At 54.4% G+C, this 22,386-nt stretch overlaps 2 protein-coding genes and 1 pseudogene across 2 annotated transcripts in view; all 3 read right to left on the bottom strand.

The window, feature by feature from the left end:
• The window catches only part of LOC122689847 (melanoma-associated antigen 10-like), a 596,047-nt gene that overhangs the window by 511,544 nt on the left and 62,117 nt on the right, over positions 1 to 22,386 (bottom strand). The gene's annotated exons all lie outside the window — the stretch shown is intronic.
• Positions 1 to 22,386, bottom strand: part of LOC122689845 — a 587,451-nt pseudogene that overhangs the window by 450,142 nt on the left and 114,923 nt on the right.
• Positions 9,471 to 10,346, bottom strand: LOC122689861 (melanoma-associated antigen 8-like). Its single transcript, XM_043896641.1, has one exon. The coding sequence runs from the start codon at positions 10,344 to 10,346 to the stop codon at positions 9,582 to 9,584; it is 765 nt and encodes a 254-aa protein (XP_043752576.1). The 3' UTR covers positions 9,471 to 9,581.

Genomic DNA, 22,386 nt, shown 5'->3' on the forward strand with positions numbered 1-22,386 from the left:
AATGACAGACAAGAAGGCCATCAGCATGAATTGACTATGATTACTTTTATTATCTAACTCTTCTCCATACAATACTATTGCTACAGAAGTTCACATTTTCAAAACATTTCTAATTTCGATTCCATTGCATTCTGTTCAGGACCACAAAACAAAATGGAAGACTTTCCCATCTCTCTTACAAAAACTCTTGTTTTTGAACTGTGTAACATCAGATACACTCGGATCAATATCATTCACAAAGCTAAGATATTGAAGTTTCTTTAGCCTACTCTGAAACCAAACTTTGAAAAGTTTCTAAAGAAAACAGAGATGAATCCCCTCGTCATCATAGAGAACAGGAACCAAAAGATGCTACAAACTGGTTCCCCCAACTAGCCCGGGCCCTCACAGTTTAGAAAGCTGACTACCCCCTCTTTAACCACAGAGAGAAGGAACAACCTGGCTGCTGCTCTGTCTCAGGCCCCCTATCCCTCTTCCCTCGCATCTTATGCAGACAGGAATGGGAAGGTCCTCAAAGCCCTTTGGTTGACCCTGCGCATAAATGCCATGACTTGCCACTTGCTGGTCTCCACATAGGCCCGGGGACCCCACAGGAACTCATAGCAAACAGGGTGGCTGTCAGGCACCTGCTGGTACCGCAGGTATCCTTCCCGCACCCACACTTGGGTCAGAAGCTCCCTGAGCTCCCCAAAGACACACTGCTCACTCCCAACATACACCCCCATCCTTCTGAGTGCTCCCCAGACCGCCTCCTCAGGGGCCGGGTCTCCAAACCGCATGATCATGCTGAGGACCAGCACCAGGAAGCCGGCCTTGGGCAGGCCCACCCCATCGCTCAGCATCTCATCCCAAGTGAGGCCCAGGATGGGGACCAAGATGTAGATGTGCTCCGCTGGGTCCACCTCTTTCACGTCCACGCCAAAGACCAGCTGCAGGCACACTGAGACTTCCCTGAAGACCACCGGGAAGTGCTCCTGGTTATCCCTGAGGACCTTATTCAGCATTTCCGCCTGGGAGGTCAGCTCCTTGGCTCGATACTTGAGGAGCAGGAACTTCATCAGTTTACCTATCATCCTATCCAGAATTTCCTGGGGCAAGGCCTCCATAGGAGCAGAGGAGGATGCTGGGTAGTAGGAGGCCAAGTGGGATGCGGACTCCCCCACCTCAGCCTCCAAGAGCGGCACCTCGATAGGGCCCTGGGCCTCGCCTGGGTCCTGAAGGTCTTCCTCGGGTTTGCTGAGCTCACTCATCTCAACCACGAGCACAATGCCTGAGGTGAAACAAGACACGGAACTGAGGCAGAGGTACAGATGGGGACCAAGGGCCTCTGGGAGAGAGGAGGTGTGAGCAACCTGGGCTAAGAAATGCATCCTGGATGGTACGACACAGGCCACTTACAGCTCTCCCCTTGAGGGGTTCTCTCCGACCTCACAGGAGAGCTCCTCCTGGGAGGCCAGTCCCCTGGCTACCCGAAGGAGGAAGGAAGGTGGCTCCCCAGGGTGTGGTCAGTACAGCCTGAGATTTCCGGGTCCAAAACAGTGTGAGGAATTGGGGCCTTCTGGGCCCCCGCTATGTTCTGGGATAGGGAGCCTCTGGTTCACTTCAGGTCACCCTCTCACCTTGACTCCTGATACTGCCTGTCTGAACTCAGGACACAGGCTTCAGACCTCTGCCTTCGCCTCCCGGTTCCTGGAGCTCCTGTGAGAGAAATGGAGGTGACATCTAAGGGCTATACTGTGGCACAGCCCTGGGCCTTCTGTGCTGCTAGGTGGGGACGCACACTCGGATTACACCCAGTTGTGTTGTGGCTACCTTGTAATGCTCACCTTTCCCCTGGCATGACCTGGACGGTCCCCTTTGGAGGAGTAGAAGGAAACTCAAAACAAGACACAAGCCTGAACAGAAAGCACTGAGGGGCCCCACATGCGGCCGCACCTGTCCAGGGCCTGGCGCGGGTCCTAGGCTGGGGAGATGCTCGGTCCTCAGCTCCTCCTCACGTCCTGCCTGGCCTCCAAGCACTCGCCACAGGGGCGGGGGTTTGCTCAGTCCAACCTTGGGGTTGGGGAGTCCAGCCTCTGCCAACCTGAAGCCTCCACCTCTGCCCGTAAAACCTCACCTCCCGAGTTCCCTAAGCCAGCGGTCAAGAAACTGCTCACCCTGCTCACCCCACTCTGGGCCCTCCAAGACCCTCTTGCAAGGGCCAAGATCCCTCCAGCTTGGCGTCGAACCGCCTCAATCCTTCCTCGCATGGAGCCTGGACTCCAGGCAGGACTCGCGTTTGTCGCCTCTGCCATTTTGACACCCCGCCGCTTTCCCAAGGCCTCCAGTCCCTCGGAGACCCGCATGTGAGGAAGTCAGACAGACCTACTGTGCTCTTCTCACCCCAAGGGCTCCCAGGGACGACTACAGGGATGGGGATCTGTGGGGTTCCATCAGTCCTCACTCAGGGTGCCCGCAGTCCTCCTTCAGGAACCTCACCTTGCCTCCGCGCACGACCTGGATTCTCGCCTCTCCGCAACTGAAGCCCCGCCCCTTATAGCAGGACCCCAGTCTCTTGAAGACCCGGATGTCAGGAAGACAGCTCATGCCTGTGGCACTCATCCTGCCCCCACGGTTGCCCTGGACTGCCAACAGAGATTCGCTTCTCTGAGGTCCCCTCTGATTACGGGTCCAGGGTCCTCTAGTCCCTCTTCAGGGTCCTCAAGGTCTTCAACCCTGCAGGACCTGGGAATCGGGCCCCCGAGGCCCCGCCCCATATGTGACGTCCCCACTCAGAGACCCGGATGTCAGGAAGTGAGACCATGCACTTCGGGCTCATCGTATCCCAGTTCGGCCAAGGACCAACAGCAGCTCCAGGCTTTTCTGAGGTCTCCTCTGATTTGGGTCCAGGGTCCACTCAGTCGTCCGTCAGTGTCCTCAAATTGAAACCCTGGAGGAGCTGGGGATCTTCCCTCTGCTCACCTGAGGCTACACCCCCTTTCCCAGGTCCCCAGTTTCTCTGAGACCCAGATGTCAGGAAATGCAGCATGTGCTCATCCACCCTCTGTGAGCCCTGAGACTTGATGTGAGGGTCCCGCCTCTGGTCAACACAAGGGGCATCCCCAGAATGCCAGGGCTCTAGATGAGATTCCTTAGGAAGGATTAAGGAACCCCACAGATTCCTGACCCTACTGTCAGCCCTGGGCCACCCTGGTGGTGGGATGAGCGCTTGGCAGCCTCTTCTGACTTCCGCATCTGTATCTCAGAAACATTAGGCAATTGTTAGAAGCGTCAGGGCGTCAGATGGGCAGTGAGAAAGATCTTCTTTCTTTTGAGAGTCAAGGTGAGGACACTGAGGAAGGACAGAGGGGACCCTGGACCCCAGAGCAGAGTGGGCTCTGGGAGGACATTGGGTGGATGAACGTATGCTGGATTTCCTGACTGGGTCTCAGAGAGACTGGGGACCTGGGATAGGGGGCTGACTTCCTAATATCCAGATTTCAGCCTGGTGTCCTAGTATAGAGAGATGACTTAGTGACATCCGCATATCAGAAAGACTGGGCTCCTGGTATGAGGTTTGGGGCGTTAGTAGGGGAAAGGAGAGAATCTGAAGTCGTACCTGGAGATAAGTTGAGGTCTCTGAGGGAAGGCTGAAGGGACCCCAAGTGAAAACTCTAGGGATCCCAAGATAAGAGGGATGGAACCCCACAGATCCCTGCCGCTGCCATCGGCCCTGGGAGCCCTCGGGGTGAGAAGAACACACTAGGTCTGTCCTGAGTTCCTGACATCCAGCTCTGTGAGGCTGGGGACTTGGTGTGAGGAGCAGGGACTATGGTGGGGAGAGGACAGAGACTAGGTCCTCCTGGAAATCAAGGTGAGGACCCTGAGGGAGGACTGAGAATAGCCAGATCTCAGAACAGAGGGAACCCTGGTAGTCCCTGGGCAGGGTAACCTCGTGCCGCATTGCCTGATAACCCTGGCAGAGAGACTGGGGACCTCTTGAAAGCAGGGGAAACTCCAAATGGCGGATGGGACACTTGCAGGTCTTGTGTGGAGTCTAGACCCCATGCAAGGCAGGACTAAGGCAGTTAGACCCCAACAGGGAGGGATCTTGGCCCTTGCAAGGGGGTCTTGGAGGGTGCAGAGTGGGGTGAGCAGTTTCTTGAATTCTGGCTTAGGGACCTCGCGAGGTGAGGTATTTCAGGAACAGCCGAAGGCTTCCGGTTGGCAGAGGCTGGACTCCTCAACCGCAGTGGAGGACTGAGCAGACCCCCGCCCCTGTGGTCAGTGCTGGGAGGGAAGGCAGGACATGAGGAGGAGCTGAGGACCGAACACCTCCCTGGCCTAGGCCCCACAGGAGACCTTGGGCAGGTGCAGCCGCATGTGGGGCCCCTCAGCGCTTTCTTTCCAGTCGCGGGTCTTGTTCTGCGTTTCCCTCCAGGCCCCCAGAGGGGAGGGACCAGGTTGTGCCAGGGGAAATGTAAGCACTAAAGGGGAGCTCTGAAGGGACCTCTCACCACACAACTGAGGGACCCTCACAGTGTGCACCCCTTGTACTGTCAGAGAATGCTAAGGGCTGTGCCACGGGATACCACTGAGGTGCCCCTCCATTTCTCACAGGAGCTGTAGGAAGCAGTAGGCGAAGGCAGACATCTGAGGCCCGTGTCCTGAGGTCAGTGAACAGAGGAGGTCCAGGCAATTCCAGGAGTCAAGGTGATGAGGGTGCCCTGAGTGGACACCAAGTGCTGCCCATCCCAGAACAGAGGGGACCCCACAAGAGCCTAATCCCCTTACCTTGTCAGTCCCAGAAATCTCGGGCTGTGCTGACCACACCCTGGGGAGACACCTCACTTCCTTCTTCAGGTAGCCAGGGGACTGGCCACTCCAGAGGCATGTCCCTGTGTGGTCTGAGAGCACTTTTCAAGAGGAGACCTGCAAGTGGCCTGTGGCCAACCAGGGTGCGGTTCTCAGGTGAGGCCATTCACAGCCCGTCTATCCACCATCCAGGCCCATGGTCCTCATCTGTCCCATTTGCCCCCATGCCTCACTCCTGCCTCACTCTGTAGTTTGATCCCAGGCATCACGCTCATGGTCAAGATGACTGAGCTGAGCAAGCTCGAGGAAGACCTTCAGGACCCAGGTGAGGCCAGGGTCCTGTGGAAGTGCAGCTCTCTGGGGCTGAGCGGGGGAGGCTGTATCACCCTCAGCCTCCTCCCCCACAGTCTCCTGCTCCACCCTTGTGGAGGCCTTGCCCCATGAAGCTCTGAATGAGATAGTGGCTAACTTGATGAAGTTCTTGCTCCTGTAGTATCTGGCCAAACATCTGACATCCCAGGCGGAAATGCTGAAGAAGGTCCTCAGGAATAACCAGGAGCATGTCCTAGTGGTCTTCAGTCAAGCTGCAGAGTGCCTACAGGTTGTCGTTGGCCTGGAGGTAAAGCAGTTGGACCCCAGGGAGCACATCTACATCATGGTCCCTACCCTGGGCCTCACCTGCAATGTGATGCTGAGCAGTGGGCAGACCCTGCCCAAGGCTGGCATCCTGGTGCTGGTCCTCAACCTGATCATGCAGAGTGAAGACCTGACCCCTGAGGAAGCAGTCTTGGGAGTACTCAGCAGGACGGGGGTGTGTGTTGGGAGTGAGCCCTGTCTCTTTGGGGAGCTCAGGGAGCTGCTGACCCAAGTGTGGCTGCGGGAGGGATACCTGGAATACCAGCAGGTGCCTGACAGCCACCCTGCTCGCTATGAGTTCCTGTGGGGCGCCCTGGCCTATGTGGAGACCAGCAAGTGGCAAGTCACGGTGTCTGTGCTCAGGGTCTAACAGAGGGCTTTGAGGGCCTCCCCACTCCTGTCTGCAGAGGCTGCGAGGGAGGAGGAATAGGGGGCCTGAGCCAGAGCAGCAGCCAGGGAAATCCTTCCCTCTGTGATTGAAGAGGGAGTAGTCACCTTCTCAGAAGTGAGGGCCCGGGCCAGTTGGGGGAACCAGTGCACAGCATCTGTGGGCTCCCGTTCTCTGCAATGACATGGAGATTCATCTGTTTTCCTTAGAAAATCTTCAAGCTTTGACTGTTTTTGCAAAAGGCTAAATAAAGTTCAGTGTCTTAGCTTGGAGAATGAGGTTGATCAATATGTGTTTGTGCTTACACAGTTCAAGAACAAGAGTTTTGCTGTTTTGTGAGAGATTGGAAACTCTTCCATTTTGTTTTGTGACCCTGAATGGGACACAGTGGAAATGGAATTAGATCCGTTTCGGAAATGTGAGCTTGTGGTGGAGTGGTGGAGTCGCTCAGTCCTGTCTGACTCTTCGCGACCCCATGGACTGTGGCCAACAAGGCTCCTCAGTCCATGGGATTTTCCAGGCAAGAGTACTTGGGTGGGCTGTCATTTCTTTCTCCAGGGGATCATCATGACCCAGGGATGGAACACGGGTCTCCCAATGTAGACAGACACTTTACCGTCTGAGCCACCAGGGAAGCACTAATATTGATGCGGCAAGAATTATGCGATAAAAGTAATTGCAATGAATTCATCCATCTGTCCTTCTTGTGTGTCATTCTCAAAAACTAAATTATCTTTATTTGGGTTTGTCTGGGTTATTTAAGGAAGCAGCTGGCAATAAATCTGAGGGCCCTGTTCACTAGCTCATATATTCTGAAGACCTTTACAGAGTATCTTCTCCAGGAAAGGCGGTGTTAGGAGTGGGGACACTAGGAGAAGCAGGACACCCCTGCACCTAGAGCAAAGTTCTAGGAGCCGCAGTCACACAAGGAAGGTGGAGAGACCTCCCCTAGTGGCACTGAACAAGGCAACACGAGGTAGGGCGGTGGAGCTCCAGGAGGAGCACTCGAGTTTCAGTGCCTGAGCCAAGGTGGTTTGGGGCTTTAGGACCCTGGGTTCCTTCTGTAGGAGGTGGTCAAGGTGAGGCAGGCTGGTAGCAGCCCTCAGACTTGCAGACAGTGTTTCTTCTGGGAGATGGCAAATTCTGAAATGGATCATGGCTGTAAGGTGGCCTTTTGCATCTCGGACAAAGCCCAGACAGATCTCTTTCTGGGGCAGGAAGGAAGGGGTCCTGACTCTTGTCGCATTGCTGTTGATCACAGGGGCAAAGGAGGTGTTTTCTACCCCACATCTGCTAGGAATCCTGCAGAACTTTGGTCGCACTCCCTTGAAGTGGTGCCCAAGAAATGCATGGAACTACCCTTTCTTTCCTGGTCCCGGAGATCCAGAACCCACGGTCTTAAATAGCTTTCAATTATCTTGATTGTAATTGGCCATTGTAATCAAGGACTTGACCTTAGTTGGGGCTGCAAGAAAGGAAAGTACTGTTTTGGATGGAAGACCAGCTAGGGAAGAGGCAAAGAGTGGCTCTTGCTTCTATTTCCTGGAGCAGCTTGGGTCCTGTTGGAACACTCCTTCATACCCAAATTTAACAGGTTTTCTATGGAAATGGGGCTTGCCCAGGAGCTCAAATGATGAAGATTCCGCTTACACTGTGGGAGACATGGGATCGATTCATGGGTCAGGGAGATCACCTGAAGAAGGGCATGGCAACCCACTCCAGTATTCTTGCCTGGAGAATTCCATGGACAGAGGGGATCGGAAGACTACAGTCCATGGAGTGGCAAACAGTCCGACACGACTGAGCTACTAACATTATGGTCCACTATGGTCTAAGTAGCAAAGTTTCTTAGTTTTATTTGTGAAACATCCTATTTGGCTGATTAGGTATCCCACATCCTATTGAGGTGCACATTCTCAGACAAGCCCTGGACCACAAAGTAGCCGACCCCTTCCTACAGTGGAGAGTGGAGGACACTCTTGGGGCAACACTGTGACAGATTCCTGTCCCGACATCACAGAGGCCATGACCGCCAGGCCCTAGCAGCTGCATCCCATCCCTCAGGCGAATAGTGCAGCCCAACACGTGGGCTCCTCAAACCGGCTGGCTTCACATGAGAAGAACTGAGGCCACAGGGCTTTTCCAAGTGTCCACTGACTATCTGGCAGCTGCCATATATGTGACCACAATCAAATCACCTGTTCCCCTTTTTCTCTGGCACTCAGCATGGATAGCTGCCCCTTTAGCCCCCTGCACCCATCCACACCCCCACTGCAGTGACCTCACCACCTCCTTAGGCCCGGAAGTCGCTCCTGCCTTTTGCTGCCAGGCACAGCCTTAACCTGGGTCTCTGCTGCCTCCACACTTCTGAACCCACCCGAACCCAGGGATGCTGGCAGATGTTGCATCTTTACTGGCTAGTACTTATTTCTCATGCTCTTCGGATCTCAGACTCTGTCCCTCTCCCCTCTGGAAACTGTTTGGTTTTCAGGACACCTCAGAGAATTGGCAGCTTAATTAGAAATGGAATAGAAAACCACTCAGAATTGCTGTTCTGTGTTTTCCTCCTGGAGAATGTATATCAATTTCAGTGTCTGTGTGTGTTTCGGGGTGGAGAGCAGTGTCTCCAGCTGGGCACAGCTCACTCAAAGATCCCAGGATTCTAGTCACACAGCAGGTCCTGTCCACTTTTGCAGCTTCTCTTCACTCATTTCATCCAAATGAAATCTAGAGCATGCGCACAAGTGAAAATCATAAAGTCCAGATGACCAAAGAAACTTATTTCAATGTACTTGTTAATCAGCTTCCCAAGGCAGAGACAGGAGGGCTAGTACAGGGATTACTGGGCATATATCAAAGAGCAAGATTCACATTTCTCTAGGATTCCTAGCAGATGGTGGACAGAACACACTTATTTCATCCCTGTGGTCAACAGCTATGGGGCAAGAGCCTGGACCCCTTCCTGCCTGCCCTAGAAAGAGATCTCTCTGGGGTTTATCCAAGAAGCAAAAGGACACCTCACAGCAATGATGCGTTTCAGAGATTCCCCTCACCCCCAAGACAGACCTCATGTGACTGTGGCTCCTCGACCATTGCTGTAAGTGTGGGGGTGTCCTGCTACTCCTAGTGTCCCCACTGTTAACATGGCCTTTCACGGAGCAGAGAATCTGTACACGTCTTTGGAATAACTGAGCCAATGAGCAGGGCTCTCAGATTGTCTGCTACTTTCTTTAATAACCCAGGAAAATTCAATTAACTGAGATCATTTAGTTATTGTGAATGACAGACAAGAAGGCCATCAGCATGAATTGACTATGATTACTTTTATTATCTAACTCTTCTCCATACAATACTATTGCTACAGAAGTTCACATTTTCAAAACATTTCTAATTTCGATTCCATTGCATTCTGTTCAGGACCACAAAACAAAATGGAAGACTTTCCCATCTCTCTTACAAAAACTCTTGTTTTTGAACTGTGTAACATCAGATACACTCGGATCAATATCATTCACAAAGCTAAGATATTGAAGTTTCTTTAGCCTACTCTGAAACCAAACTTTGAAAAGTTTCTAAAGAAAACAGAGATGAATCCCCTCGTCATCATAGAGAACAGGAACCAAAAGATGCTACAAACTGGTTCCCCCAACTAGCCCGGGCCCTCACAGTTTAGAAAGCTGACTACCCCCTCTTTAACCACAGAGAGAAGGAACAACCTGGCTGCTGCTCTGTCTCAGGCCCCCTATCCCTCTTCCCTCGCAACTTATGCAGACAGGAATGGGAAGGTCCTCAAAGCCCTTTGGTTGACCCTGCGCATAAATGCCATGACTTGCCACTTGCTGGTCTCCACATAGGCCCGGGGACCCCACAGGAACTCATAGCAAACAGGGTGGCTGTCAGGCACCTGCTGGTACCGCAGGTATCCTTCCCGCACCCACACTTGGGTCAGAAGCTCCCTGAGCTCCCCAAAGACACACTGCTCACTCCCAACATACACCCCCATCCTTCTGAGTGCTCCCCAGACCGCCTCCTCAGGGGCCGGGTCTCCAAACCGCATGATCATGCTGAGGACCAGCACCAGGAAGCCGGCCTTGGGCAGGCCCACCCCATCGCTCAGCATCTCATCGCAAGTGAGGCCCAGGATGGGGACCAAGATGTAGATGTGCTCCGCTGGGTCCACCTCTTTCACGTCCACACCAAAGACCAGCTGCAGGCACACTGAGACTTCCCTGAAGACCACCGGGAAGTGCTCCTGGTTATCCCTGAGGACCTTATTCAGCATTTCCGCCTGGGAGGTCAGCTCCTTGGCTCGATACTTGAGGAGCAGGAACTTCATCAGTTTACCTATCATCCTATCCAGAATTTCCTGGGGCAAGGCCTCCATAGGAGCAGAGGAGGATGCTGGGTAGTAGGAGGCCAAGTGGGATGCGGACTCCCCCACCTCAGCCTCCAAGAGCGGCACCTCGATAGGGCCCTGGGCCTCGCCTGGGTCCTGAAGGTCTTCCTCGGGTTTGCTGAGCTCACTCATCTCAACCACGAGCACAATGCCTGAGGTGAAACAAGACACGGAACTGAGGCAGAGGTACAGATGGGGACCAAGGGCCTCTGGGAGAGAGGAGGTGTGAGCAACCTGGGCTAAGAAATGCATCCTGGATGGTACGACACAGGCCACTTACAGCTCTCCCCTTGAGGGGTTCTCTCCGACCTCACAGGAGAGCTCCTCCTGGGAGGCCAGTCCCCTGGCTACCCGAAGGAGGAAGGAAGGTGGCTCCCCAGGGTGTGGTCAGTACAGCCTGAGATTTCCGGGTCCAAAACAGTGTGAGGAATTGGGGCCTTCTGGGCCCCCGCTATGTTCTGGGATAGGGAGCCTCTGGTTCACTTCAGGTCACCCTCTCACCTTGACTCCTGATACTGCCTGTCTGAACTCAGGACACAGGCTTCAGACCTCTGCCTTCGCCTCCCGGTTCCTGGAGCTCCTGTGAGAGAAATGGAGGTGACATCTAAGGGCTATACTGTGGCACAGCCCTGGGCCTTCTGTGCTGCTAGGTGGGGACGCACACTCGGATTACACCCAGTTGTGTTGTGGCTACCTTGTAATGCTCACCTTTCCCCTGGCATGACCTCGACGGTCCCCTTTGGAGGAGTAGAAGGAAACTCAAAACAAGACACAAGCCTGAACAGAAAGCACTGAGGGGCCCCACATGCGGCCGCACCTGTCCAGGGCCTGGCGCGGGTCCTAGGCTGGGGAGATGCTCGGTCCTCAGCTCCTCCTCACGTCCTGCCTGGCCTCCAAGCACTCGCCACAGGGGCGGGGGTTTGCTCAGTCCAACCTTGGGGTTGGGGAGTCCAGCCTCTGCCAACCTGAAGCCTCCACCTCTGCCCGTAAAACCTCACCTCCCGAGTTCCCTAAGCCAGCGGTCAAGAAACTGCTCACCCTGCTCACCCCACTCTGGGCCCTCCAAGACCCTCTTGCAAGGGCCAAGATCCCTCCAGCTTGGCGTCGAACCGCCTCAATCCTTCCTCGCATGGAGCCTGGACTCCAGGCAGGACTCGCGTTTGTCGCCTCTGCCATTTTGACACCCCGCCGCTTTCCCAAGGCCTCCAGTCCCTCTGAGACCCGCATGTGAGGAAGTCAGACAGACCTACTGTGCTCTTCTCACCCCAAGGGCTCCCAGGGACGACTACAGGGATGGGGATCTGTGGGGTTCCATCAGTCCTCACTCAGGGTGCCCGCAGTCCTCCTTCAGGAACCTCACCTTGCCTCCGCGCACGACCTGGATTCTCGCCTCTCCGCAACTGAAGCCCCGCCCCTTATAGCAGGACCCCAGTCTCTTGAAGACCCGGATGTCAGGAAGACAGCTCATGCCTGTGGCACTCATCCTGCCCCCACGGTTGCCCTGGACTGCCAACAGAGATTCGCTTCTCTGAGGTCCCCTCTGATTACGGGTTCAGGGTCCTCTAGTCCCTCTTCAGGGTCCTCAAGGTCTTCAACCCTGCAGGACCTGGGAATCGGGCCCCCGAGGCCCCGCCCCATATGTGACGTCCCCACTCAGAGACCCGGATGTCAGGAAGTGAGACCATGCACTTCGGGCTCATCGTATCCCAGTTCGGCCAAGGACCAACAGCAGCTCCAGGCTTTTCTGAGGTCTCCTCTGATTTGGGTCCAGGGTCCACTCAGTCGTCCGTCAGTGTCCTCAAATTGAAACCCTGGAGGAGCTGGGGATCTTCCCTCTGCTCACCTGAGGCTACACCCCCTTTCCCAGGTCCCCAGTTTCTCTGAGACCCAGATGTCAGGAAATGCAGCATGTGCTCATCCACCCTCTGTGAGCCCTGAGACTTGATGTGAGGGTCCCGCCTCTGGTCAACACAAGGGGCATCCCCAGAATGCCAGGGCTCTAGATGAGATTCCTTAGGAAGGATTAAGGAACCCCACAGATTCCTGACCCTACTGTCAGCCCTGGGCCACCCTGGTGGTGGGATGAGCGCTTGGCAGCCTCTTCTGACTTCCGCATCTGTATCTCAGAAACATTAGGCAATTGTTAGAAGCGTCAGGGCGTCAGATGGGCAGTGAGAAAGATCTTCTTTCTTTTGAGAGTCAAGGTGAGGACACTGAGGAAGGACAGAGGGGACCCTGGACCCCAGAGCAGAGTGGGCTCTGGGAGGACATTGGGTGGATGAACGTATGCTGGATTTCCTGACTGGGTCTCAGAGAGACTGGGGACCTGGGATAGGGGGCTGACTTCCTAATATCCAGATTTCAGCCTGGTGTCCTAGTATAGAGAGATGACTTAGTGACATCCGCATATCAGAAAGACTGGGCTCCTGGTATGAGGTTTGGGGCATTAGTAGGGGAAAGGAGAGAATCTGAAGTCGTACCTGGAGATAAGTTGAGGTCTCTGAGGGAAGGCTGAAGGGACCCCAAGTGAAAACTCTAGGGATCCCAAGATAAGAGGGATGGAACCCCACAGATCCCTGCCGCTGCCATCGGCCCTGGGAGCCCTCGGGGTGAGAAGAACACACTAGGTCTGTCCTGAGTTCCTGACATCCAGCTCTGTGAGGCTGGGGACTTGGTGTGAGGAGCAGGGACTATGGTGGGGAGAGGACAGAGACTAGGTCCTCCTGGAAATCAAGGTGAGGACCCTGAGGGAGGACTGAGAATAGCCAGATCTCAGAACAGAGGGAACCCTGGTAGTCCCTGGGCAGGGTAACCTCGTGCCGCATTGCCTGATAACCCTGGCAGAGAGACTGGGGACCTCTTGAAAGCAGGGGAAACTCCAAATGGCGGATGGGACACTTGCAGGTCTTGTGTGGAGTCTAGACCCCATGCAAGGCAGGACTAAGGCAGTTAGACCCCGACAGGGAGGGATCTTGGCCCTTGCAAGGGGGTCTTGGAGGGTGCAGAGTGGGGTGAGCAGTTTCTTGAACTCTGGCTTAGGGACCTCGCGAGGTGAGGTATTTCAGGAACAGCCGAAGGCTTCCGGTTGGCAGAGGCTGGACTCCTCAACCGCAATGGAGGACTGAGCAGACCCCCGCCCCTGTGGTCAGTGCTGGGAGGGAAGGCAGGACATGAGGAGGAGCTGAGGACCGAACACCTCCCTGGCCTAGGCCCCACAGGAGACCTTGGGCAGGTGCGGCCGCATGTGGGGCCCCTCAGCGCTTTCTTTCCAGTCTCGGGTCTTGTTCTGCGTTTCCCTCCAGGCCCCCAGAGGGGAGGGACCAGGTTGTGCCAGGGGAAATGTAAGCACTAAAGGGGAGCTCTGAAGGGACCTCTCACCACACAACTGAGGGACCCTCACAGTGTGCACCCCTTGTACTGTCAGAGAATGCTAAGGGCTGTGCCACGGGATACCACTGAGGTGCCCCTCCATTTCTCACAGGAGCTGTAGGAAGCAGTAGGCGAAGGCAGACATCTGAGGCCCGTGTCCTGAGGTCAGTGAACAGAGGAGGTCCAGGCAATTCCAGGAGTCAAGGTGATGAGGGTGCCCTGAGTGGACACCAAGTGCTGCCCATCCCAGAACAGAGGGGACCCCACAAGGGCCTAATCCCCTTACCTTGTCAGTCCCAGAAATCTCGGGCTGTGCTGACCAAACCCTGGGGAGCCACCTCACTTCCTTCTTCAGGTAGCCAGGGGACTGGCCACTCCAGAGGCATGTCCCTGTGTGGTCTGAGAGCACTTTTCAAGAGGAGACCTGCAAGTGGCCTGTGGCCAACCAGGGTGCGGTTCTCAGGTGAGGCCATTCACAGCCCGTCTATCCACCATCCAGGCCCATGGTCCTCATCTGTCCCATTTGCCCCCATGCCTCACTCCTGCCTCACTCTGTAGTTTGATCCCAGGCATCACGCTCATGGTCAAGATGACTGAGCTGAGCAAGCTCGAGGAAGACCTTCAGGACCCAGGTGAGGCCAGGGTCCTGTGGAAGTGCAGCTCTCTGGGGCTGAGCGGGGGAGGCTGTATCACCCTCAGCCTCCTCCCCCACAGTCTCCTGCTCCACCCTTGTGGAGGCCTTGCCCCATGAAGCTCTGAATGAGATAGTGGCTAACTTGATGAAGTTCTTGCTCCTGTAGTATCTGGCCAAACATCTGACATCCCAGGCGGAAATGCTGAAGAAGGTCCTCAGGAATAACCAGGAGCATGTCCTAGTGGTCTTCAGTCAAGCTGCAGAGTGCCTACAGGTTGTCGTTGGCCTGGAGGTAAAGCAGTTGGACCCCAGGGAGCACATCTACATCATGGTCCCTACCCTGGGCCTCACCTGCAATGTGATGCTGAGCAGTGGGCAGACCCTGCCCAAGGCTGGCATCCTGGTGCTGGTCCTCAACCTGATCATGCAGAGTGAAGACCTGACCCCTGAGGAAGCAGTCTTGGGAGTACTCAGCAGGACGGGGGTGTGTGTTGGGAGTGAGCCCTGTCTCTTTGGGGAGCTCAGGGAGCTGCTGACCCAAGTGTGGCTGCGGGAGGGATACCTGGAATACCAGCAGGTGCCTGACAGCCACCCTGCTCGCTATGAGTTCCTGTGGGGCGCCCTGGCCTATGTGGAGACCAGCAAGTGGCAAGTCACGGTGTCTGTGCTCAGGGTCTAACAGAGGGCTTTGAGGGCCTCCCCACTCCTGTCTGCAGAGGCTGCGAGGGAGGAGGAATAGGGGGCCTGAGCCAGAGCAGCAGCCAGGGTAATCCTTCCCTCTGTGATTGAAGAGGGAGTAGTCACCTTCTCAGAAGTGAGGGCCCGGGCCAGTTGGGGGAACCAGTGCACAGCATCTGTGGGCTCCTGTTCTCTACAATGACATGGAGATTCATCTGTTTTCCTTAGAAAATCTTCAAGCTTTGATTGTTTTTGCAAAAGGCTAAATAAAGTTCAGTGTCTTAGCTTGGAGAATGAGGTTGATCAATATGTGTTTGTGCTTACACAGTTCAAGAACAAGAGTTTTGCTGTTTTGTGAGAGATTGGAAACTCTTCCATTTTGTTTTGTGACCCTGAATGGGACACAGTGGAAATGGAATTAGATCCGTTTCGGAAATGTGAGCTTGTGGTGGAGTGGTGGAGTCGCTCAGTCCTGTCCGACTCTTCGCGACCCCATGGACTGTGGCCAACAAGGCTCCTCAGTCCATGGGATTTTCCAGGCAAGAGTACTTGGGTGGGCTGTCATTTCTTTCTCCAGGGGATCATCATGACCCAGGGATGGAACACGGGTCTCCCAATGTAGACAGACACTTTACCGTCTGAGCCACCAGGGAAGCACTAATATTGATGCGGCAAGAATTATGCGATAAAAGTAATTGCAATGAATTCATCCATCTGTCCTTCTTGTGTGTCATTCTCAAAAACTAAATTATCTTTATTTGGGTTTGTCTGGGTTATTTAAGGAAGCAGCTGGCAATAAATCTGAGGGCCCTGTTCACTAGCTCATATATTCTGAAGACCTTTACAGAGTATCTTCTCCAGGAAAGGCGGTGTTAGGAGTGGGGACACTAGGAGAAGCAGGACACCCCCGCACCTAGAGCAAAGTTCTAGGAGCCGCAGTCACACAAGGAAGGTGGAGAGACCTCCCCTGGTGGCACTGAACAAGGCAACACGAGGTAGGGCGGTGGAGCTCCAGGAGGAGCACTCGAGTTTCAGTGCCTGAGCCAAGGTGGTTTGGGGCTTTAGGACCCTGGGTTCCTTCTGTAGGAGGTGGTCGAGGTGAGGCAGGCTGGTAGCAGCCCTCAGACTTGCAGACAGTGTTTCTTCGGGGAGATGGCAAATTCTGAAATGGATCATGGCTGTAAGGTGGCCTTTTGCATCTCGGACAAAGCCCAGACAGATCTCTTTCTGGGGCAGGAAGGAAGGGGTCCTGACTCTTGTCGCATTGCTGTTGATCACAGGGGCAAAGGAGGTGTTTTCTACCCCACATCTGCTAGGAATCCTGCAGAACTTTGGTCGCACTCCCTTGAAGTGGTGCCCAAGAAATGCATGGAACTACCCTTTCTTTCCTGGTCCCGGAGATCCAGAACCCACGGTCTTAAATAGCTTTCAATTATCTTGATTGTAATTGGCCATTGTAATCAAGGACTTGACCTTAGTTGGGGCTGCAAGAAAGGAAAGTACTGTTTTGGATGGAAGACCAGCTAGGGAAGAGGCAAAGAGTGGCTCTTGCTTCTATTTCCTGGAGCAGCTTGGGTCCTGTTGGAACACTCCTTCATACCCAAATTTAACAGGTTTTCTATGGAAATGGGGCTTGCCCAGGAGCTCAAATGATGAAGATTCCGCTTACACTGTGGGAGACATGGGATCGATTCATGGGTCAGGGAGATCACCTGAAGAAGGGCATGGCAACCCACTCCAGTATTCTTGCCTGGAGAATTCCATGGACAGAGGGGATCGGAAGACTACAGTCCATGGAGTGGCAAACAGTCCGACACGACTGAGCTACTAACATTATGGTCCACTATGGTCTAAGTAGCAAAGTTTCTTAGTTTTATTTGTGAAACATCCTATTTGGCTGATTAGGTATCCCACATCCTATTGAGGTGCACATTCTCAGACAAGCCCTGGACCACAAAGTAGCCGACCCCTTCCTACAGTGGAGAGTGGAGGACACTCTTGGGGCAACACTGTGACAGATTCCTGTCCCGACATCACAGAGGCCATGACCGCCAGGCCCTGGCAGCTGCATCCCATCCCTCAGGCGAATAGTGCAGCCCAACACGTGGGCTCCTCAAACCGGCTGGCTTCACAGGAGAAGAACTGAGGCCACGGGGCTTTTCCGAGCGTCCACTGACTATCTGGCAGCTGCCATATATGTGACCAGAATCACATCACCTGTTCCCCTTTTTCTCTGGCACTCAGCATGGATAGCTGCCCCTTTAGCCCCCTGCACCCATCCACACCCCCACTGCAGTGACCTCACCACCTCCTTAAGCCCGGAAGTCGCTCCTGCCTTTTGCTGCCAGGCACAGCCTTAACCTGGGTCTCTGTTGCCTCCACACTTCTGAACCCACCCGAACCCAGGGATGCTGCAGATGTTGCATCTTTACTGGCTAGTACCTATTTCTCATGCTATTCGGATCTCAGACTCTGTCCCTCTCCCCTCTGGAAACTGTTTGGTTTTCAGGACACCTCAGAGAATTGGCAGCTTAATTAGAAATGGAATAGAAAACCACTCAGAATTGCTGTTCTGTGTTTTCCTCCTGGAGAATGTATATCAATTTCAGTGTCTGTGTGTGTTTCGGGGTGGAGAGCAGTGTCTCCAGCTGGGCACAGCTCACTCAAAGATCCCAGGATTCTAGTCACACAGCAGGTCCTGTCCACTTTTGCAGCTTCTCTTCACTCATTTCATCCAAATGAAATCTAGAGCATGCGCACAAGTGAAAATCATAAAGTCCAGATGACCAAAGAAACTGTTATTTCAATGTACTTGTTAATCAGCTTCCCAAGGCAGAGACAGGAGGGCTAGTACAGGGATTACTGGGCATATATCAAAGAGCAAGATTCACATTTCTCTAGGATTCCTAGCAGATGGTGGACAGAACACACCTATTTCATCCCTGTGGTCAACAGCTATGGGGCAAGAGCCTGGACCCCTTCCTGCCTGCCCTAGAAAGAGATCTCTCTGGGGTTTATCCAAGAAGCAAAAGGACACCTCACAGCAATGATGCGTTTCAGAGATTCCCCTCACCCCCAAGACAGACCTCATGTGACTGTGGCTCCTCGACCATTGCTGTAAGTGTGGGGGTGTCCTGCTACTCCTAGTGTCCCCACTGTTAACATGGCCTTTCACGGAGCAGAGAATCTGTACACGTCTTTGGAATAACTGAGCCAATGAGCAGGGCTCTCAGATTGTCTGCTACTTTCTTTAATAACCCAGGAAAATTCAATTAACTGAGATCATTTAGTTATTGTGAATGACAGACAAGAAGGCCATAAGCATGAATTGACTATGATTACTTTTAGTATCTAACTCTTCTCCATACAATACTATTGCTACAGAAGTTCACATTTTCAAAACATTTCTAATTTCGATTCCATTGCATTCTGTTCAGGACCACAAAACAAAATGGAAGACTTTCCCATCTCTCTTACAAAAACTCTTGTTTTTGAACTGTGTAACATCAGATACACTCGGATCAATATCATTCACAAAGCTAAGATATTGAAGTTTCTTTACCCTACTCTGAAACCAAACTTTGAAAAGTTTCTAAAGAAAACAGAGATGAATCCCCTCGTCATCATAGAGAACAGGAACCAAAAGATGCTACAAACTGGTTCCCCCAACTAGCCCGGGCCCTCACAGTTTAGAAAGCTGACTACCCCCTCTTTAACCACAGAGAGAAGGAACAACCTGGCTGCTGCTCTGTCTCAGGCCCCCTATTCCTCTTCCCTCGCATCTTATGCAGACAGGAATGGGAAGGTCCTCAAAGCCCTTTGGTTGACCCTGCGCATAAATGCCATGACTTGCCACTTGCTGGTCTCCACATAGGCCCGGGGACCCCACAGGAACTCATAGCAAACAGGGTGGCTGTCAGGCACCTGCTGGTACCGCAGGTATCCTTCCCGCACCCACACTTGGGTCAGAAGCTCCCTGAGCTCCCCAAAGACACACTGCTCACTCCCAACATACACCCCCATCCTTCTGAGTGCTCCCCAGACCGCCTCCTCAGGGGCCGGGTCTCCAAACCGCATGATCATGCTGAGGACCAGCACCAGGAAGCCGGCCTTGGGCAGGCCCACCCCATCGCTCAGCATCTCATCCCAAGTGAGGCCCAGGATGGGGACCAAGATGTAGATGTGCTCCGCTGGGTCCACCTCTTTCACGTCCACGCCAAAGACCAGCTGCAGGCACACTGAGACTTCCCTGAAGACCACCGGGAAGTGCTCCTGGTTATCCCTGAGGACCTTATTCAGCATTTCCGCCTGGGAGGTCAGCTCCTTGGCTCGATACTTGAGGAGCAGGAACTTCATCAGTTTACCTACCATCCTATCCAGAATTTCCTGGGGCAAGGCCTCCATAGGAGCAGAGGAGGATGCTGGGTAGTAGGAGGCCAAGTGGGATGCGGACTCCCCCACCTCAGCCTCCAAGAGCGGCACCTCGATAGGGCCCTGGGCCTCGCCTGGGTCCTGAAGGTCTTCCTCGGGTTTGCTGAGCTCACTCATCTCAACCACGAGCACAATGCCTGAGGTGAAACAAGACACGGAAGTGAGGCAGAGGTACAGATGGGGACCAAGGGCCTCTGGGAGAGAGGAGGTGTGAGCAACCTGGGCTAAGAAATGCATCCTGGATGGTACGACACAGGCCACTTACAGCTCTCCCCTTGAGGGGTTCTCTCCGACCTCACAGGAGAGCTCCTCCTGGGAGGCCAGTCCCCTGGCTACCCGAAGGAGGAAGGAAGGTGGCTCCCCAGGGTGTGGTCAGTACAGCCTGAGATTTCCGGGTCCAAAACAGTGTGAGGAATTGGGGCCTTCTGGGCCCCCGCTATGTTCTGGGATAGGGAGCCTCTGGTTCACTTCAGGTCACCCTCTCACCTTGACTCCTGATACTGCCTGTCTGAACCCAGGACACAGGCTTCAGACCTCTGCCTTCGCCTCCCGGTTCCTGGAGCTCCTGTGAGAGAAATGGAGGTGACATCTAAGGGCTATACTGTGGCACAGCCCTGGGCCTTCTGTGCTGCTAGGTGGGGACGCACACTCGGATTACACCCAGTTGTGTTGTGGCTACCTTGTAATGCTCACCTTTCCCCTGGCATGACCTGGACGGTCCCCTTTGGAGGAGTAGAAGGAAACTCAAAACAAGACACAAGCCTGAACAGAAAGCACTGAGGGGCCCCACATGCGGCCGCACCTGTCCAGGGCCTGGCGCGGGTCCTAGGCTGGGGAGATGCTCGGTCCTCAGCTCCTCCTCACGTCCTGCCTGGCCTCCAAGCACTCGCCACAGGGGCGGGGGTTTGCTCAGTCCAACCTTGGGGTTGGGGAGTCCAGCCTCTGCCAACCTGAAGCCTCCACCTCTGCCCGTAAAACCTCACCTCCCGAGTTCCCTAAGCCAGCGGTCAAGAAACTGCTCACCCTGCTCACCCCACTCTGGGCCCTCCAAGACCCTCTTGCAAGGGCCAAGATCCCTCCAGCTTGGCGTCGAACCGCCTCAATCCTTCCTCGCATGGAGCCTGGACTCCAGGCAGGACTCGCGTTTGTCGCCTCTGCCATTTTGACACCCCGCCGCTTTCCCAAGGCCTCCAGTCCCTCGGAGACCCGCATGTGAGGAAGTCAGACAGACCTACTGTGCTCTTCTCACCCCAAGGGCTCCCAGGGACGACTACAGGGATGGGGATCTGTGGGGTTCCATCAGTCCTCACTCAGGGTGCCCGCAGTCCTCCTTCAGGAACCTCACCTTGCCTCCGCGCACGACCTGGATTCTCGCCTCTCCGCAACTGAAGCCCCGCCCCTTATAGCAGGACCCCAGTCTCTTGAAGACCCGGATGTCAGGAAGACAGCTCATGCCTGTGGCACTCATCCTGCCCCCACGGTTGCCCTGGACTGCCAACAGAGATTCGCTTCTCTGAGGTCCCCTCTGATTACGGGTTCAGGGTCCTCTAGTCCCTCTTCAGGGTCCTCAAGGTCTTCAACCCTGCAGGACCTGGGAATCGGGCCCCCGAGGCCCCGCCCCATATGTGACGTCCCCACTCAGAGACCCGGATGTCAGGAAGTGAGACCATGCACTTCGGGCTCATCGTATCCCAGTTCGGCCAAGGACCAACAGCAGCTCCAGGCTTTTCTGAGGTCTCCTCTGATTTGGGTCCAGGGTCCACTCAGTCGTCCGTCAGTGTCCTCAAATTGAAACCCTGGAGGAGCTGGGGATCTTCCCTCTGCTCACCTGAGGCTACACCCCCTTTCCCAGGTCCCCAGTTTCTCTGAGACCCAGATGTCAGGAAATGCAGCATGTGCTCATCCACCCTCTGTGAGCCCTGAGACTTGATGTGAGGGTCCCGCCTCTGGTCAACACAAGGGGCATCCCCAGAATGCCAGGGCTCTAGATGAGATTCCTTAGGAAGGATTAAGGAACCCCACAGATTCCTGACCCTACTGTCAGCCCTGGGCCACCCTGGTGGTGGGATGAGCGCTTGGCAGCCTCTTCTGACTTCCGCATCTGTATCTCAGAAACATTAGGCAATTGTTAGAAGCGTCAGGGCGTCAGATGGGCAGTGAGAAAGATCTTCTTTCTTTTGAGAGTCAAGGTGAGGACACTGAGGAAGGACAGAGGGGACCCTGGACCCCAGAGCAGAGTGGGCTCTGGGAGGACATTGGGTGGATGAACGTATGCTGGATTTCCTGACTGGGTCTCAGAGAGACTGGGGACCTGGGATAGGGGGCTGACTTCCTAATATCCAGATTTCAGCCTGGTGTCCTAGTATAGAGAGATGACTTAGTGACATCCGCATATCAGAAAGACTGGGCTCCTGGTATGAGGTTTGGGGCGTTAGTAGGGGAAAGGAGAGAATCTGAAGTCGTACCTGGAGATAAGTTGAGGTCTCTGAGGGAAGGCTGAAGGGACCCCAAGTGAAAACTCTAGGGATCCCAAGATAAGAGGGATGGAACCCCACAGATCCCTGCCGCTGCCATCGGCCCTGGGAGCCCTCGGGGTGAGAAGAACACACTAGGTCTGTCCTGAGTTCCTGACATCCAGCTCTGTGAGGCTGGGGACTTGGTGTGAGGAGCAGGGACTATGGTGGGGAGAGGACAGAGACTAGGTCCTCCTGGAAATCAAGGTGAGGACCCTGAGGGAGGACTGAGAATAGCCAGATCTCAGAACAGAGGGAACCCTGGTAGTCCCTGGGCAGGGTAACCTCGTGCCGCATTGCCTGATAACCCTGGCAGAGAGACTGGGGACCTCTTGAAAGCAGGGGAAACTCCAAATGGCGGATGGGACACTTGCAGGTCTTGTGTGGAGTCTAGACCCCATGCAAGGCAGGACTAAGGCAGTTAGACCCCAACAGGGAGGGATCTTGGCCCTTGCAAGGGGGTCTTGGAGGGTGCAGAGTGGGGTGAGCAGTTTCTTGAACTCTGGCTTAGGGACCTCGCGAGGTGAGGTATTTCAGGAACAGCCGA

Source organism: Cervus elaphus, chromosome X (genome assembly GCF_910594005.1).
Source record: "Cervus elaphus chromosome X, mCerEla1.1, whole genome shotgun sequence".
In the NCBI taxonomy this organism is placed as follows: Eukaryota; Metazoa; Chordata; class Mammalia; order Artiodactyla; family Cervidae; genus Cervus; species Cervus elaphus.